General features: G+C 39.8%; 1 protein-coding gene across 2 annotated transcripts in view; it reads left to right on the top strand.

Moving 5' to 3' along the window:
- The window catches only part of SORCS3 (sortilin related VPS10 domain containing receptor 3), a 611,216-nt gene that overhangs the window by 519,883 nt on the left and 73,599 nt on the right, over window positions 1–17,734 (top strand). For both annotated transcript variants that reach the window (XM_017944309.3, XM_031652096.1), the window contains exon 14: window positions 4,264–4,371. In XM_017944309.3, coding sequence (XP_017799798.1) covers window positions 4,264–4,371 — 108 coding nt within the window. The remainder of the gene's footprint in view (window positions 1–4,263; window positions 4,372–17,734) is intronic.

Genomic DNA, 17,734 nt, shown 5'->3' with positions numbered 1-17,734 from the left:
CTAAGCTACAACCACTGACCATCTTTCTGTTCTTCTCACAGTGCAGCTTTTTCATATTAGACCTTTCCTCTGTAATGGTTTTCTCCTGAATCTTTACATGGATACTTCCACTTATCATTTAGATTTCAGTTTAAATGTCATCTCCGTAGAAACGGCTTTCTTAAATTTTTAGTACAAAGTAGCTGTTTGGTGACTATCAAATCACCTTATTTTAGTTGTTTCCATGATACTTATTTCTAACTCATAGTTTTGCATTGATTTATTTCCATATTGTTCATCTCCTCACACTAGAGAGTAAGTTCTGTGGAAGCCAGGAACTTTCTATTCATTTCTGTATCCCTAGACCTGAGGTCACTGCCAGATCAGGCACATAGTAGTAGGCATCAGTAACATTTTGATAAATTCATTTTATTTGACTTTGAGTCTGTAGTCCTATGTTGCCACTATTTGGAGACCAATCGGAATTTTGCTTCTGTCTCCCTGAGTATTGGCAATCCTACTGATTTCAATTTCACCTGTGGAGCTATTAAGGAATTTGCAGTACCTTTGTCTTGGCCATTAATGAGCTACTGACCTGAGAAGGAGAAGGTACATCCCTTGGGGATACCATTCAATATAGAATTTAATATATAATATATCACCTCAGGATATTTGAAAACTTCTAGTCATCAAATAATAATAAGTTTCACAAACGGCAGCCTATCCAGACCCAAATATTTGATAATTAAGAGATTAAGTTTTCTAATGTTATTTTTTTGGAGTTTCTTTAAGGAGTTTTGTCCTTCATAACTGCCTCAGTGTGAGAATAAAGTATTAGAAATCACTGATCTCAGATCACCCTAGCTCTGGAGTCCTGCCCACTTGCTTGTGCTTACTTATGTCATCCTTGGGCTTCAGTTATTGTCTATGCTACCTTTCCTACCTGGACTTTGGCATTTCTCATCCTGCCTTTAGGTATCTGCTGATCCACTCTTTCCTCTAGCAAGGATTTTGCTCCTTCTGTGTGAACTCATTTCATACAACAGGCCCTTGATCATCTATAATTTCTCTCCCCATCTGGAGGTCCTATCTTGATGCTGGTAGGCTGTGATGGTCTCTCCGAGTCTGCTCTCTGTGGGTCTTCTCTTCATTGTATAAAGATGGTTGTCCTGTGCCCTGCTCATTATGGCAGTGACATATGAAGATTCCTCCTTCCCTGCAGTGCTCATGGCACTCACTGCAATTTGCTTTGCTAATGCTGACCTTATTTATTTGTTTGTTTGTTTGTTTGTTTGTTTATTTTGAGATGGAGTTTCACTCTTGTTGCCCAGGCTGGAGTGTAATGGCACAATCTCGGATCCCTGCAACCTCTGCCTCCCGGATTCAAACAATTCTTCTGCCTCAGCCTCCCAAGTAGCTGGGATTACAGGCATGCGCCACCACGCCTGGCTAATTTTTTTTTTCTTTTTTCATATTTTGTAGAAGAGGGTTTCATCATGTTAGTCAGGCTGGTCTCAAACTCCTAACTTCAGGTGATCCACCTGCCTTGGCCTCCCAAAGTGCTGGGATTACAGGCGTACACCACTGCACGTGGCTCATGCTGACCTTTTATTGATAAGGAAATCCTGAGAATGAGACAGAGAGAGGCCTTAAATTCACTTTGGCTTTCATCTGCCAAGACAATAACCAGTTTGTCCAAAGTTACCAAAACAAACCAAACAAAAATCCCAACTAATACTTTCTTACCTTCTGGACTTACCGGCCAGAGTTCACTTGTTAGTGGCCACAACACACTCTGAAACAACTATGATTATTTTAGGAACTGATGGAATACATGGTAAAAAAAAAGTAAAGTTCATTCCCAATTATACATGTTTTCACTTTTGAAATGAGAAACCCATTTCTATGAAAAGCAATTTAGATATGCCCAACTTTCTTGGGGTTAGTTTAAATGATTATTTAGCCTTCAATATATTTTTTTAAAAAGACTGAAATAATCAAGTCCTTAAAATTCAAGACAGATGATGACAATTTAGGAACTCATAAAGATGTTTATGGCAGACTGTCTGCATTTCATTCGTGAACATGGATCAAGGTATACCATAAATGCGAAAATTGTTGTTTGAGAGACTGGTTACTCTTGCTGGGTTAAAAGATTGACTTTATTATTGTTTTTAATCTGTACATTGGGACAGAGAGGATAAAACAGAGAGTAAATCAGAGAGAGACAGAGAGATAGACAGAGAAATAAGTGAGTAGAGAGTGAACCATGTGGGCTGGCTGTTAATGGGGTGGTAATTCACATCCAGCTTATGGGTGCCAGTGTAAGTCATACTTGAGAAATGATTGGATAGATTTAAAGAGGGTCTGTCATTATTCCTTATTATTTCATTCATGTATTCATTTAACATGTATATAGTATCAGTTATATGCCGGGTTTTCTGTTAACTACTAAGAATAGAAGAATTAATGGTATAGTGTTTGACCTAAAAATAATACTCCCAGTTTAGGCTGGGCATGGTGGCTTACACCTGTAATCCCAGCACTTTGGGAGACGAAGTGGGAGGATTGCTTGCAGCCAGGAGGTTGAGACCAGCCTGGGCAACAAAAGAAGACCCCACCTCTACAAAAATAAATTTTTTTAAAAAAATTAGCCAGGTCCAGTGGTACACACCTGTAGTTCTAGGTGTTTGGGAGGCTGAGGTGGAAGAATCACTTGAGCTGAAGAGTTCAAGGCTGCAGTGAGCTATGATCATGCTGATGCACTCCAGCTTGAGCAACAGAGCGAGACCCTTGTCTCTTTAAAAAAACAAAAAACATGGCCAGGCGCAATGGCTCATGCCTGTAATGCCAGCATTTTGGGAGGCTGAGGTGGGTGGATCACGAGGCCAGGAGATCGAGACCATCCTGCCTAACACAGTGCAACCTCTTCTTTACTAAAAGTACAAAAACATAGCCAGGCTTCATGGCATGTGCCTGTAGTCCCAGCTACTCAGGAGGCTGAAGCAGGAGAATGGCTTGAACCCAGGAGGTGGAGGTTGCAGCGAGCCGACATCGTGCCACTGTACTCTGGCCTGGCAACAGAGCGAGACTCCGTCTCAAAAAAAAAAAGAAAAAGAAACAAAAAGTCTTCACAGAAATATTATTTACCATTGTATATATATGTTATATATATATATATTATGTGTATATATTAGGATTTGCGTGTGTGTGTGTATATACACACACACATACTGTGAGGAGCATTGTAAGAGAGATATATTTGTGTTATATTTGTTATTAAGGGGTTATTCAATGATAAGACATACATGATCTCTGAACTCCCAGAGTTTATAATCTTGAGCTGAGATATTCAAGATCAGTTAAGGAGTCAGTAGTCAGCACTATGATAGGAGAAGGCCTGGGTATTATAGGAACATACAGAAGGGAATTTTAATCCTAAATTATGGAAATAGAGTAGAATTAAGAATCAGCCAGAGCAAAACTGATCATAGAGGATGAAGAAACTAAGGCTGTCTTAGGGAAGAAGGGATGCTGAGAAAAGCCTCTCAGAGGAGATGGTCCTTGGGCTATGCCCCCTGGTTAAATCAAGGGGCAGACAGGTCCTTGATAATATCAAGAAAGGAAAGGAAACAAGCACTCAGAATTGCTCAAGTCTCCTCCACTAGTTGCATGTCTTTAAAGCACTGCAGGTTCTGTTTCCACAAGGGGCCAGACCTTCCTCTTACCGTTGGATGAAAGATGGGGCAGTGTTGCTCAGAACATCTGACTCTCAGTGGTCATCCCTAAAAGCCCCTTAAAGTGGCACTGGGGAGGGAAAATGATCCTAACATATGTTTTGAACAAATAGAAAATTGCTGTTTGTAAGGTTTGATCTGAAAGACAAACCCCCTCCCTTTCCTTCGGGTCCACCAGCCTTACTCAATTTGTGTCAGAACCTCCAAGGGCTGAATGGATTTTGCTGTAAATTGAACCTCAGGTTCCATTCTGAGTACTTGAAACGTGACACTCCATCCACTAAGCCCTCCTGCTTGGGTTGTTTGTCGAATCTAATGTGTTGAAATATATCTGCAGCTCTAGGTGCTGTCTCCGCCCAAGTCTGGAAATGCAGTTTTGATCAAATCTCATAATAATATGAGGAGATGTTGAAGATTAAAAAGCTATTGATAATCCACACTGCCACAAAGCAAGATACAGAGGAAAATTTAATAACCTGACAAATGGTTACGGAAGAGTTTAGCTTTATTTTCAGCTGTCTTTTCTGTGTACTTGTTTCCAACACAGGGTGAGTTTTGATGAGGGCCACTCTTGGGACAAGTATGGTTTCACTTCAGTTCCTCTCTTTGTTGACGGGGCTCTGGTGGAGGCAGGAATGGAGACCCACATCATGACGTGAGTACTTCTTTTGCTGTGGTAGGAAGAAGACCAGAGACACTGGTTCTACTTTCATTGAGGGCTTGGATTTTTCCCAGGGAACCCTACACCAAAGTGGTCTAATCACTGGGCCAAAATTTCCTCATCTATAAAATGGAAATACTTATTTTTGTACCTACAAACTCAAAAAGCTACTGCCAGGATTAGAGAGGCTAGGGTCCTAATTGAACAGTCAAGGTTTCTAATAGAATTTAAAGAATTATAGCAAATTCCCATTTATTTGAAACCCAATTAAACAGAAAACTTATGTCATTAGATGGGTTTTTTTTTTTTTCTCTTTCTGAAACAGTCTAGTGGGAGATAAGGAGCAGGGGCAGGGATGGAGGGAGTAAAACAGTCAACTTATTAAAATCAGAAAATATTTTAAGATATGTCGCTTTCTCTCTCTTTCACACACACACACACACACACACACACTCCACAGTTATTTCACTTCAGATTATTTCACTGTAAATTTTTTTTTCTATATTCTTTTATAATGAGATTTAATCTTAGAAATTGATCACCTGTGTTTATGTGTGCACATGTTTACATGGTGAGTGGGTAACCGTAATTCTCCACCAACCAATACTGACCACCACCTCCCCAACTCCCAATTGCCTGGAGCACCTTACACCTTAGCTCTGCACTGGACAGAGTGGAGTCTTGGGCAAAATTAAGGGGTATTTGCTATAGTGTGGGGTTGGCACAGAAGGGCTCATAGCATGCATCTGTGCTGGTTCGATGGAAGGGTGTATGACCTTCCTACTCGAAGGGACACTGCTCTTAATTTAACTTTTATGCACATAGATTTCTTTATAGTTTGAATTAGTCTTTTTCCAATGGTGATGGACTTGGAAGAAAAGCCAGTCTAGGAGCCAGTAAGTGATCAGTTATAAAAAAAATTCTTTATGATTATATTTATGCAATTTTGATCAAATCTCATAGTTTGGCCCCATTCTCTTCTGTGAGGCCTATTAGAACTCATTGCATCTTCTTTTGCGCATTACTTTGAACAATACCACGTGTATGCCAATCTCTACATGACCTGGTATTCCCTAGCAAGTTTAAGGCCGCAGCTTAAGTTCTGTGTTTATCTAATCTTAAATGGTAATAATTTTTTTCTCGGCTTCAGATGGAGTTTAGCTGGTCACATGGATGTGAGGGAGATTGACCTCAGAGCCAAACCATTTACTGAAAAGACGAGATAGCACTTCTGTTTTCCTTTCCTCCTGGCCAAGACTCCCTAAGAGCTTGGCAGGGCTTCTGTGCCTGTTTTATCTTGCTTATCAAGGTCTTAGAGAATAGAGCATAATTATTTTCTTATAGAGGATCTGAGGGAAGCAGAGGTATTTGTGTTTTTATGAAATTATGATGGATCTTGGAAGCATTCCTCAAAACAAGTATAAACAATTCAAGTTACCTATTTTAACATTTTGTTAAATTCAGAGTTTCTTTTGTATGGAAACAACAAAGATTTTGTCAGGACTCTTCAGATAGCTGGACAAGCCCTGGAAGGGTTGCCAAGAGGTGATTTCTGTCTGTATTCTAAATTTGAAAATGGTATTGAAACCAACTGACCTACCAGGGTTGCCCATTCGTGGAATGGCAATGGCAAAGATTGAAACAGGAGTTTTTAAAAATTATGTATTTCTGTAGGAACTGTGAAGACAGGGAGTCCATTTGGGGACAAGAATGCTTAGCTTTGCCATTGAATTGAAAACTTATTAATAAAGTAGGTCATTCGAACGCTGTATCCTTCCTCTTACTGTTAACCCTGATTCTCTCTTTAGCTCAGTGTGGTCAGGGAGAAAAAACAGCCACTCTAAGGTTCTGTTGCTTTCTCTTATCCATTGATTTGGAGAGTTTATATATTTAACAGTTAGAGAGTTTCTAATATATATCAGACCTTGTTAGATCTTAGGAGATTTTACAAAGGCAAATGAAATTCTTTGTCTGCAAGGAGCTCTCAGGCTAAAGTGGTGACAGTAGGTGGGGATAAGTAATCATCATGGTACCCTAGTTATACAGCCAGGAGATAGCAGAGGAAAACGAAGACTTCACACACACAGTAGGTGACAATTGACTTGGTCTGGAAGTTTTCATAGCAGTTCACAAGTGGAAAGCCGTATAAGAGACAATGAAATTTAAGTTCCAAGAAAGCATAGATTTTTAGTAGTTTTATTCACTAATATAAACTCAGTGCGGAAAGCAGGGATTGGCATGTAGTAGGAAGTCAGTAATCGTTGAATGAATGAATGATTTCAAGGCAAAGGAAAGAACACAAACAAAGGTAAGAACCATGAAAGAGGGTGGCTGGGTGTTTAGGGGGTAAGACTATGAAAGATTTTAGGTCACATTTGGGAATTTGACCTGTATCCAGAGTGACATTTTTGAAATTAAAAAATCTGATCAAATCACAAGATTTCTTAAAACCCATGGAGGCCTTTGCATTGCCTTTAGGATAGATTCTAAACTCATAGAATGGCCCAGAAGTATCTATATTGACCACCTGCTTGGGGCTTTTTCTCCAGCCTCCCTGACCTGACCACCCTTTTCTGATACACTGGTGCCTTCCTGCCCCCAGGTTCTTTGTATCTTCCAGAATGAGCCTCGCCTCCCTATTTAAACAACTAAATTTCTAAGTATATTTCTGATCTCAGCTTAAATATCAGTTCTCATAGCCTGCCAGATCAGGGTGGGTTCCCATGCTATATGTTATCTGGCCTGATTTATTTTTGCCTTCACAGCACTTTAGATAATAAATATTAATACAAAGGGTATTAATTTTTGAATATCTTTTCCCCTCCGTCTTCATCTACCTTTAAGACAGACAGATGGATGCACACACATGTGCACATGTACACAGACATCCCTGCAACTTCCCATGAGGGAGGATCTTTGTGTATCTTGTTCTTTCAGTGCCATATATTTACCAGGCTTGTGCTAACATGGAGGATTTAACAGTATATATGTACTGGATAAATGAATTATTAAATGGAAGAATCAAGTGACTTCTAAAAATCTTACCTTTGTTGTGATTGTTGTGATTTTTCTAGCCCATGGCTCTGGCATGTTAGGACATTGATTATAGATCACTAGAGATTCTGGAATGCTATAATCAGAATGCAGTAGTTGCACATCATGGGGGCTGGGGTTGGATAGGAATCAGAGCAGACTGCATGTGTGTGTAGAGGTGTCTGTATGGAGGTTATGATGCATTGGGGTGGAATGGCATGTGGGCACAAAAGGGCAGCTAGAGAATGAGGAGCTTACTGGGAACGATTCTGATTTCCTCCACTTTTCACAAGAATCTGCCCAGTTTCCACTTGTCCTGGAGGCCAGTGCTCCAGGAACATGGACACTTCTAACACTGTAGCTTTGCAGGAGGATTTACATGGGAGACAGTCCTCAGAGTGGAGGCCTGGGAATTGGTTACTTTTATTGCTCTTTCTTCTACTGTCTTTTCAAATGTTATTATTTCAGCATCCCCCCCAGTAACTGTGATGGGAACCATCTAGTCTAGCCTAATTCAAAATGAAATGTGACCATTCTTATTACTTAAAGCTGAGGAAAGGGCTGATTGACAAGCTGGAGGGCCTATTGCAGTCTCAGGCAGTGGCTCTCCAGATGATGAGATGCCTGTGGCTGTTGCAGCACTTGGACCTCTTTTGTCCACTATTTCATGAAAGGCTGTTTGTCCCTTGATTAGCACTTTAAAGAGAGCTTTTCTTTAGCTTGACTCAGATGTGGAATCAGATAGAAAAACACTGCTTTCCTGCGTCCTCAAAGCTATGTTTGAAATTCTTTCCTGATAAGAAATGTTTGAACCAATTGGCTATGATTTAGCTAAACTTTTACAGGGGCCAGAGAGAACCTGGCAGCTTCCTAGATAAAAAAAATCTTAGAAGGGAGAAGCACAGCTTCCCTGAAAGAGATCAGATACTTCTTACCATGAGTGAATGTCTAAAAAGCTTAAGGAGAGTTTAGTCTGATTTGGAGGAACCCAGTGAAGACCTTGCAGCCAACTTGTGACTATTCAGCATCTCTCTCTTTTTTTTTTTGTGCCAGGTATCACATTGAGCACTTTTTCAAACTTGATTGTATTGAAATCTCCCAACAGCTCTGGAAGGTAGATAGGATTGGCATCATTGGCTAGATGAGGATGCTGAGGCTCAGCTCACATGTTCAGAAAGAGGCAAAATAAGAGCAAGGAATGGGAATTTCAAGCTCCAGGCTTGGAGGTAAAATTTGAAGGAAGGTACTATAATTCTCTAAGGTTTGTTCAGTCAAGGACTAACAAGGTGTGTGGGGAAAGAATGGCAGTATACCAGTTGTTTACTTAATATGATGAGTGCCTGCTGTGCTGCCAGACTCCAAGTCACAGCAGACCTAGTTCTTGATGTTAATTCACAATCCATTTGAAAAAGTACGATAAATACATGAAATAATTAGGTAATGATTAAATGGTAAGGTATGGTATAAATTTGTTGTTGTTGTTGTTGTTGTTACTGTTTGTTTGTTTGAGGCAGGGTCTCACTCTGTCGCCCAGGTTGGAGTACAGTGATGCAGTCATGGTTCACTGCAGCCTTGACCTCCCAGGCTCAGTGATCCTCCTACCTCAGCCTCCCAAGTAGCTGGGACTACAGGTGCATGCTACCATTCCTGGCAAATTTTTGTATTTTTTATAGAGGTGGGATTTTGCCATGTTGCCCAGGCTGGTCTTGAACTCCTGAGCTCAAGTGATCTGCCCACCTCAGCCTCCCAAATTGCTGCAATTACAGGCACATGCGCCAGTGCGCCTGGCCAATATGGGAAGCATTTTAGTTGCCATTAGATATCAAAGATGTGATTGAAGACAGAGTGGGTATAAAGGGGTTCATGGCTATACAGAGAATAGGGAGCAAGGACATTCCTGATGGGTGGAACAGTGTGAGAAGACATGGAGTGGTAGGAATGTGCTGGACACTAGAGGAAAGTGAGAGGTGAAAAGGGCTAGAGATACCTTTGGCTAGGGTCAATTGCCTTGTTGATTCCTCTTATGAATCCAATTGTAATTTCCACCAGCAGGACTAATAGCCAAAGTGAAGGGGAGAGAGATAATTTTGCTTAGAAAATTATGTGAACCCCAAAGCTGCAGAGGTTTTTTTTTTTTTTAAATGAAGCCTTTTCCACTTAAAAAACTGTGACCACATGCCTAGCAGGGATCATTCTTTTAAATACAGCCTTAGCACAATGCAGAGGCTCAGCCCTGAGCTTAAATGCATTGTTTAGCCTCTAGTAACTGCATCCGATAAAGTCGTTGAAAATGAACCAGAGCTGCTTCCATTGATCTGTTTTTCAATTCTCTGTTGTTTGCTGGAAGAGCCTGATTTCACTTTGCCCAAAGTAAGTCATTTGAGTAATCGGCAAATCCGGTGGAACTCCCAAGTCATCACCTCTCAGGCTGGCTGCTTGATTCATAACCTTCAGATTGTCACCAGGCTTGCCAGCAACTCAGAGGCACACTCTTGTTTGTGCCAATGAACACAAAAGCAGAATGCATGCCTGCAGAAAGGGTATTGGATGATGGTAGGGTATACTGGGGACTGGCAACAGCCTGGAAGGAAAAAGCTTATTTTGATCAACAGATTGCTGTGTGGGCTCAGGAGGAGGGATGGTATAGTGGCTGAGAGCATGGGCTTTGGAGATTCACTTTCCAGGGAAAATGCTCAGCTCGCTGTTTACCACCTATGTGACTTTAGTGCCTTGCTTCACTCCGCTCTGAGCTCCCATTTTCTCATGTGGTTGTGAGGATTAAATGAAAGAATAACCTCTATTGAAGAACATTGGAGATATTGATAATCTCCATGATCTAATGATCAAGAAACAGGCCACTTGCAGGGAAGAACTTCGGCCAACTAGAGCAGGGGTAGGCAGACTTCTTCTGTAAAGGGCCACACGGTAAAGATTTTAGGCTTTGCTGGCCACAGGGCTTTTGTTGCAACTACTCAATCCTTCTACCCTAGTGGGTGAAAACAGCCTTAGACAGTATGGAGACGATTGGGCGTCAGTGTGTTCCAATAAAACTTTATGAACACTGAATCTTGAATTTCATATAATTTTCACACACATGTCATAAAATACAATTCTTCACTTGCTTTTCCCCCCGCCATTTAAAATGTAAAAACAACTCTCAGCTTGTAGGCCATTCAAAACATAGAGCTGGCCAGACATGGCCCATGGGTTGTAATTTGACCCTGAACAAGAATGCCCATGGGGTTTTATCAATTGTAAATATATTAAAAATATCATTTGAATTTTTGACACAGTTTTTACATACTTCCCCTATCTATAAATTGCTTCACCAATTGCATTTCCTAATGAAGTGTTGAAAATATATTTTTTTATGAAATGGCTTAGAAGTTTCCTAATTTTTTTTTTCACTTTTTTTAAAATTATACTTTAAGTTCTAGGGTACATGTGCACAACGTGCAGGTTTGTTACATATGTATACTTGTGCCATATTGGTGTGCTGCACCCATCAACTCCTCAGCACCCATCAACTCGTCATTTGCATCAGGTATAACTCCCAATGCCATCCCTCCCCCCTTCCCCTTCCCCACAATAGGCCCTGGTGTGTGATGTTCCCCTTCCCGAGTCCAAGTGATCTCATTGTTCAATTCCCACCTATGAGTGAGAACATGCGGTGTTTGGTTTTCTGTTCTTGCGATAGTTTGCTGAGAATGATGGTTTCCAGCTGCATCCATGTCCCTACAAAGGACACAAACTCATCCTTTTTTATGGCTGCATAGTATTCCATGGTATACATGTGCCACATTTTCTTAATCCAGTCTGTCACTGATGGACATTTGGGTTGATTCCAAGTCTTTGCTATTGTGAATAGTGCCACAATAAACATACGTGTGCATGTGTCTTTATAGCAGCATGATTTATAATCCTTTGGTTATATACCCAGTAATGGAATGGCTGGGTCATATGGTATTTCTAGTTCTAGATCCTTGAGGAATCGCCATACTGTTTTCACAATGGTTGAACCAGTTTACAATCCCACCAACAGTGCAAAAGTGTTCCTATTTCTCCACATCCTTTCCAGCACCTGTTGTTTCGTGACTTTTTAATGATTGCCATTCTAACTGGTGTGAGATGGTATCTCACTGTGGTTTTGATTTGCATTTCTCTGATGGCCAGTGATGATGAGCATTTTTTCATGTGCCTGTTGGCTGTATGCATGTCTTCTTTTGAGAAATGTCTGTTCATATCCTTTGCCCACTTTTTGATGGGGTTGCTTATTTTCTTTAAAAAAGTTTTATTGAGGTATAATTGGTATACACAAAATTGCACATATTTAATGTATACATTTTGATGAGTTTGGATGTATACGTACACCCATGACCATCACCACAATCGTGGTTACTAAACATATCCCATCACCTCCAAAAATTACCTTTTGTTCTTTTGTGAGTTTTTTTGGTAAGAACATATAACATGAGTTCTGTCCTCTTGATGTATTTTAAAGTGTACAATAATGTATTGCTAAATACAGGCACTATGTTGTACATCAGATTTCTGGAACTTACTCATCTTGCATAATTGGAACTTTATGCGCATTGAATAACTCTTCATTTTCCCCTCCTCCAGCTCCTGACAATTATTCTATTCTCTGCTTCTGTGAGTTTGACTATTTTAGATACCTTATGTAAGTAGAATCATAAAGTATTTGTCCTTTGATGATTGGCTTTTTTCACCTAGCATAATGTCCTCTTAGTTCACCAATGTTGTCACAAATGGTACATTCAGCTTTTGTTAAAAAAAAAAACAAAAAAAAAAAACACTCCTCATTTCTTATCAAAACCCCACATATAAGTCTCACCTCTTTCAGGAAGCCCAAGTTCTTTCTCATTTCCTTATATTGAATTCCTTTCATGGGGTTCACAGTGACTCACAGGTTTATCTTGCTTGGTGTGTACTTTTTCCAATGGAGCCAACATTTGCAATATCAGAAACATCTGGCAGCACTAAGTCCAACTCCCTATAGTCCAACATTCTGCTGACTTTGGACAGGGTATGCTGTTTCTGCCCCACCCCTCGCCTGGTGTACACATGTCATCTCCGGCTGTTCCATTTCACTCCTTGTTCATTGAAGTTGCCCTCCTGCTCTGGTAAGATTTTAAATTTGTGATTCACAATTTAGATTCTGTATCTGCAATTTCATAACTATATGATTGTCTTACAGGTTTTTGTTGAAATTTAAGAAATAAAAAATAATGCAAAGAATAATATTACAAAGCTTGTGTACCCACCACCTGAAAATAATAAATATTAACCTGTTATCACTTTGATTCAGATTTTTAAATAAAATATACAGGAAATCCCAGATAGATTTGATAGTAATGATATTTTCATTATTGTCCATCTCAGACTTACTATCCTTACTCCTTCCACAAACCCTTCTAGAACATATGTTGACACCTTTAGCACTTATGTATTCACAGAAATATATGTGGTATCATTTTATATGTTTTTTAAATGTATAATTTATAAAAATAATATTCTTCTACACGATTTTTTCCCTCAATATTATCTATCTGGGGTCATATCCATCTGGTACAGGCACTTTTCGTGCTATATGGCATGTTGTCATGATATAAATATGCACAATTTATTTATCTATTTTCTTATCAATGGAAATTTAGGTTATTTCTAGCTATGTGCTCTTACAAACAGTATTACCACATCTTTATGTATACCTCCACATACATGCATGGAAGAAATTCTCTGAGCTGCAAGCCAGAAGTGGAATTGGTGGATCATGGTGAATTGGCATTATCACAAATAATACACTCTTAATATGCACCAATAGTGCAATAATAATTCTTGCAATATTTTCTGATTGTTTTACATGTTGATTATCTTTGCAGATAGAATGCCAGGGCTTTTTATTTGTTCTGTAAGATTGAGGAGGCTTGCAACTGTGTCTTATTTATTATCCCCCATAGCACTGAACATAATTGTCCTCATGCGTAGGTGATGCTCAGCAAATATATGGTGAGTAAGTAATTCTATTGGCCTGGATGGCAAACTATTTAAGAGCAGGTACCGAACTTTATACTTTTTCTGATTCTTCTTATTTTTTGGTTCAGGAATTGACACAAAGTAGGAAACTGAGAAATGTCATGACATTTTAATGACATGAGAAAACACAGTGTCCCTCTTTCCCTTCCTCTCTTATAGCTCTTTTAATTTCCCCAGCTTTCCTCCTGTCCAAATCCCATCTCAAATATCCATCTTCTCCCTTGTTTCCATCTCTTAGATTCTCTGTCATTGCTCAACTCCAGCCTCATCTTCTACAGATTCACAGACCACATTTTCTCACCCACAGTTGTGGACTTTAAACTTTCAAGCCCGTTAAAGGGATTTAGTTAGTTTTGAGAAAAGAATCAAAGTTGTTTGGACATAGGATGATTTCTTTTTGTTTATCTTAGAAATCATTTTCCTTTCTTTGTTTCTTCTCTTCCAATGCTTTTTAGTCTCTTTCTCGGTTTTCCTTCCACCATCCTCTTCCCCCCATACTTATTTTCAAGACTTTTAATCTTTGCCACTTTCCACCACCTTGCCAATCATTGTATTGTGTAACTAACACAGGCTCCACTTGCAGGATTCTTGCTGTTGATCCCCTGCCTATTTCTATTAAAGTCTAGTTCATGTCTGGCCTTTGCTCAATGCAATTCGCCCTGTAGCCACTGACCTCCTTTACCACTAATCCCATCTACACCCTAATGGGAAAACAATCAGGTGTCATGGACACACACCAATAGCCAAGAATGTGGCCTGAATTTCTGGAGATCAGCAGCTGTTGTCTGCTGATGTCTGGTCTTGCCACAACTATGCTCTTTCTGCTTTGATTTGAAATCTGTCCTCAGCAGCTTCCTTCATGGAGGGAGGGAAATGAGGAGGGGTTTTTGAGGCAGAGGCAAGAGGAGGCATGGGGAGCCAGGCCTTTCAGAGAGAACTGAACTCTTACAGGAACATTTAAAAGAGGATTCAGGAGTCCACATGAATCAAGTGTTGCTGTTACAAGAACATTTATTATTTCTTTACTCAACAATACATATTGATAGCCTATTACAAGGCAGGCACTGTTTTAAGAGTTCTAGAAGCTGGGCTAGGGCATAAGCAAAATAGTCAAAGTCACTGTTAAGAAGTTTATATTTTAAAAGCCACTTCCATCCCCAGTAGAGGAAAGATCAATTTTGAATGAGGTTTACTTCAGCTCTGGCATTCATGGAATCAGTTCTATAATCCAATTCTGAGCTTTTTAAATGGTGGTGGTGCTGGTGGTGGTGGTGGTGGTGGTGTGTATATCTGTGTAAAGAAAAGGAGAGAAAAGAAATGGGGGACATAGATAGTGCTAAAGCCTAAGGGCTTCGGGGTACCTCTAACTTCCAAAGATCCTAACCCTGGCTTCAGTATGATTTTTGCTTATTGCCTAGTCTGAGAAAGAATAATATGCCAATGAATCAAAGGAACATCACAGAATATTAAAAGCGTTACCTCCAGTGAGGCTTTTATTTTCTTATATACAAATTTTTTTAGTTTTCAAATTTTTCATGATGAGAGTGCATTATTTTTATAATGAGAAAAAGGGAACTCATTTATCAAAATGATAAATTTAAAATGACATAAAAAAAATAATCTCCCAGATAATGAAAAAGAGGGGCTGCATTTGAGTTTGTCCTGATGATGATGTGGGTCACTCTTTCTCTACCTTTGAAGTTGTGATCTGAAGGAAGAAAGAGCCTCAACTGTGTACCATCACTTCCCAGTGCTAACCAATGCCCTGACTAAATTAATACTAAATCATTTCAAATAAACATACTACTAGAACCCAGTAAGAGGTAAGAATGGAAAATAGACAAATTCTACTTGTATAATAAAATTTCAGGAAATCACTAAATAGTGGCTTCTGATGAAACAGTTCTCTAAATAATTTCTTCAAGGTCATCTGGTTAATTTATGCTGCATTTGTAAGTTATTGTGTATTTTAAAAATTAATGAAAGATTTAATTATAGCAGGGTTGCCTGTGACCTTTTGTGAAATGACTTCATCATAAATCTGCAGGCATTTTAGAACTGTTTTCCAGGTTTGTAATAATTTGCTCTCAAATTAATGACATCCAGCCAGTAAACGGAGTTGAGGCTGGGTGAAAGGATTGAGTCGGGATTTGTAGTTACCTAGCAATGGCTAATTCTGAGTCCTGGATGAAGGGGGCAGAGGAGATGGTGTATGACTCACCGGAATCCACAGCACATTTAACTATTTGCTTAGAGGAATGAGAAATAAATCCAGTGTGTCAATAGGGAGAAGTTGCGTGTAGCCAGAGTGGGTCACTGGAGAGCAGTTGATTGCAGTTCATTTATCTATATGAATGTAGGGAAACCCCTGGACAGATGGGAGAATTTCTCCTCTTCCCTCACTTCTAGCAGGGGTTCTTCTTTATTTGTAAATTGAGGGCCTTTGCCTGGCCTCAGCTTGCTGGCTACCCATGAAACCCATTTTAGACTCTATCACCCTAGTATTTCCGACTTTCACCCACACAAGTAGCTCAGTGAGCAGCATAGCTAAGCTGTCTCTGGATAGGAGTAGGCTCATTTCATCCTTGTCCCTGTCATTCTGATGATTCATTTGATCCAATAGAGTGAGGGGAAAGGCTGTGCAGGGGAATGCCACTTCTTAGCACATCAAAGAAGATCCTCTGTCTTAGAAGAAACTGGTAGCACACATTTGTAGTTACAGAGAGTGGCAGGCTGGAATTTGGAAAATGCAGAGCACACTTTAGATGCAGGAGCCTGGGAGAAAAGCCAGTGAAATCTGGAAAGTCAGTCTTGGCTGAAGCCTTTCCTAGTTAACTGCAGCCCTGGATGTGAATCACTTCTCTTCTCTGCATTCCTCAAGTTTTCATGGTGCTGCGGTCACATATGGCGCACCATGACTCTGCCTGCAAGCTGAAAAAGTTTCCCATGAAGAGCAGTCAGCTTGGAAGAGAGAGTTGGCTGTCAGGAGACTTGGGTTCCAGTTCTTTATGTCCTTGAGCAGGCCTTAGTTTCCCCAACTAGCATGTGAAGAGGGATGGTCAGAAGCTCATCCCTAAAGACCCCTCCAGCCCTGAAACTTTATAATTCCGTTTGTTCTTTTGTATACCTCAGGGATTCCCAACTGAAGGCCAATAGCTCAGAGTCAAGTACATCATTCTTCATGCAGTAGATGCTTTAGACGTTGAGACAAATAGGGTCATAATTGGAACTTTCTAGATAACCTCTTCTCTGCAGATTTCTCCTTTTTTCCTCCAACTGTACTTTCACTTTTATATATTTCAAGGCATTTCTGCCTTTTACGCAAACAGGCTATTAGGAGCTGGTGGTAAGAGGATCCCATTGCCCATACTCCGGTGCGAAACTGTGCAGTTAAATGATTGCTAATGAGTCATGAAGGACTTAAAAAAGAGTAACAGGCTTGCTGAAAATGCACATTGCTGAGAATTGTTTTAGAATGATTGCTGCAAACACCTAAGTTTGACCCCTGGCTTCATCATTTACTTGCTGTGTAACCTTGTCAGATGAGTTATTTAACTTTTTGGAACCTCAGTTTCCTCACCTGTTAAATGGGAATAATAAATAAAATGAGATGATCCATGCATAGAGGTTAGCATACCATCAGTGTTCAATAATTTCTCCCTAATGTAGGTAATATTAATTAGTATTATTATTTTTGAGATGGAGTCTCTCTCTGTTGCCTAGGCTGGAGTGCAGATCTCAGCTCACTGCAACCTCTGCCTCCTGGGTTCAAGTAATTCTCCTGCCTCAGCCTCCTGAGTGGCTGGGATTACAGGTGTGTGCCAAAATACCAGGCTAATTTTTGTATTTTTGGTAGAGATGGGGTTTCACCATATTGGTCAGGATAGTCTCGAACTCCTGACCTTATGATCTGCCCACCTCAGCCTCCCAAAGTGCTGGGATTTCAGGCGTGAGCCACCGCACCTGGCCTAGTAATATTAATTATTATTGTTATTTGACTGAGATCTGCTCATCTACTGTTTGCAAAGTCTTATGGGTAGGGATCATGGGGATATAAAAGCATGAGGCACACTGTCTGCCCAAAAAAATAGTTAGACATCCAGCAAAGACAAAGTAAATAATCGTAGTATATAACTATACTAATAATTGTTTTAAATTATTAATTTGTTAATTTATAGCAATCACTATAAAATACAACTCAATATCGTGTTAGATACTGCTATTTTCCTCATTTTGCACATGAAGAAAGTAAGTTTAAAGTGTAAGG

The sequence above is a fragment of the Papio anubis genome, chromosome 11 (genome assembly GCF_008728515.1).
Source record: "Papio anubis isolate 15944 chromosome 11, Panubis1.0, whole genome shotgun sequence".
Classification (NCBI taxonomy): domain Eukaryota; kingdom Metazoa; phylum Chordata; class Mammalia; order Primates; family Cercopithecidae; genus Papio; species Papio anubis.
The sequence above is the reverse complement of the archived record's forward strand: the minus strand, read 5'-3'. Positions and strand labels throughout refer to the sequence as shown.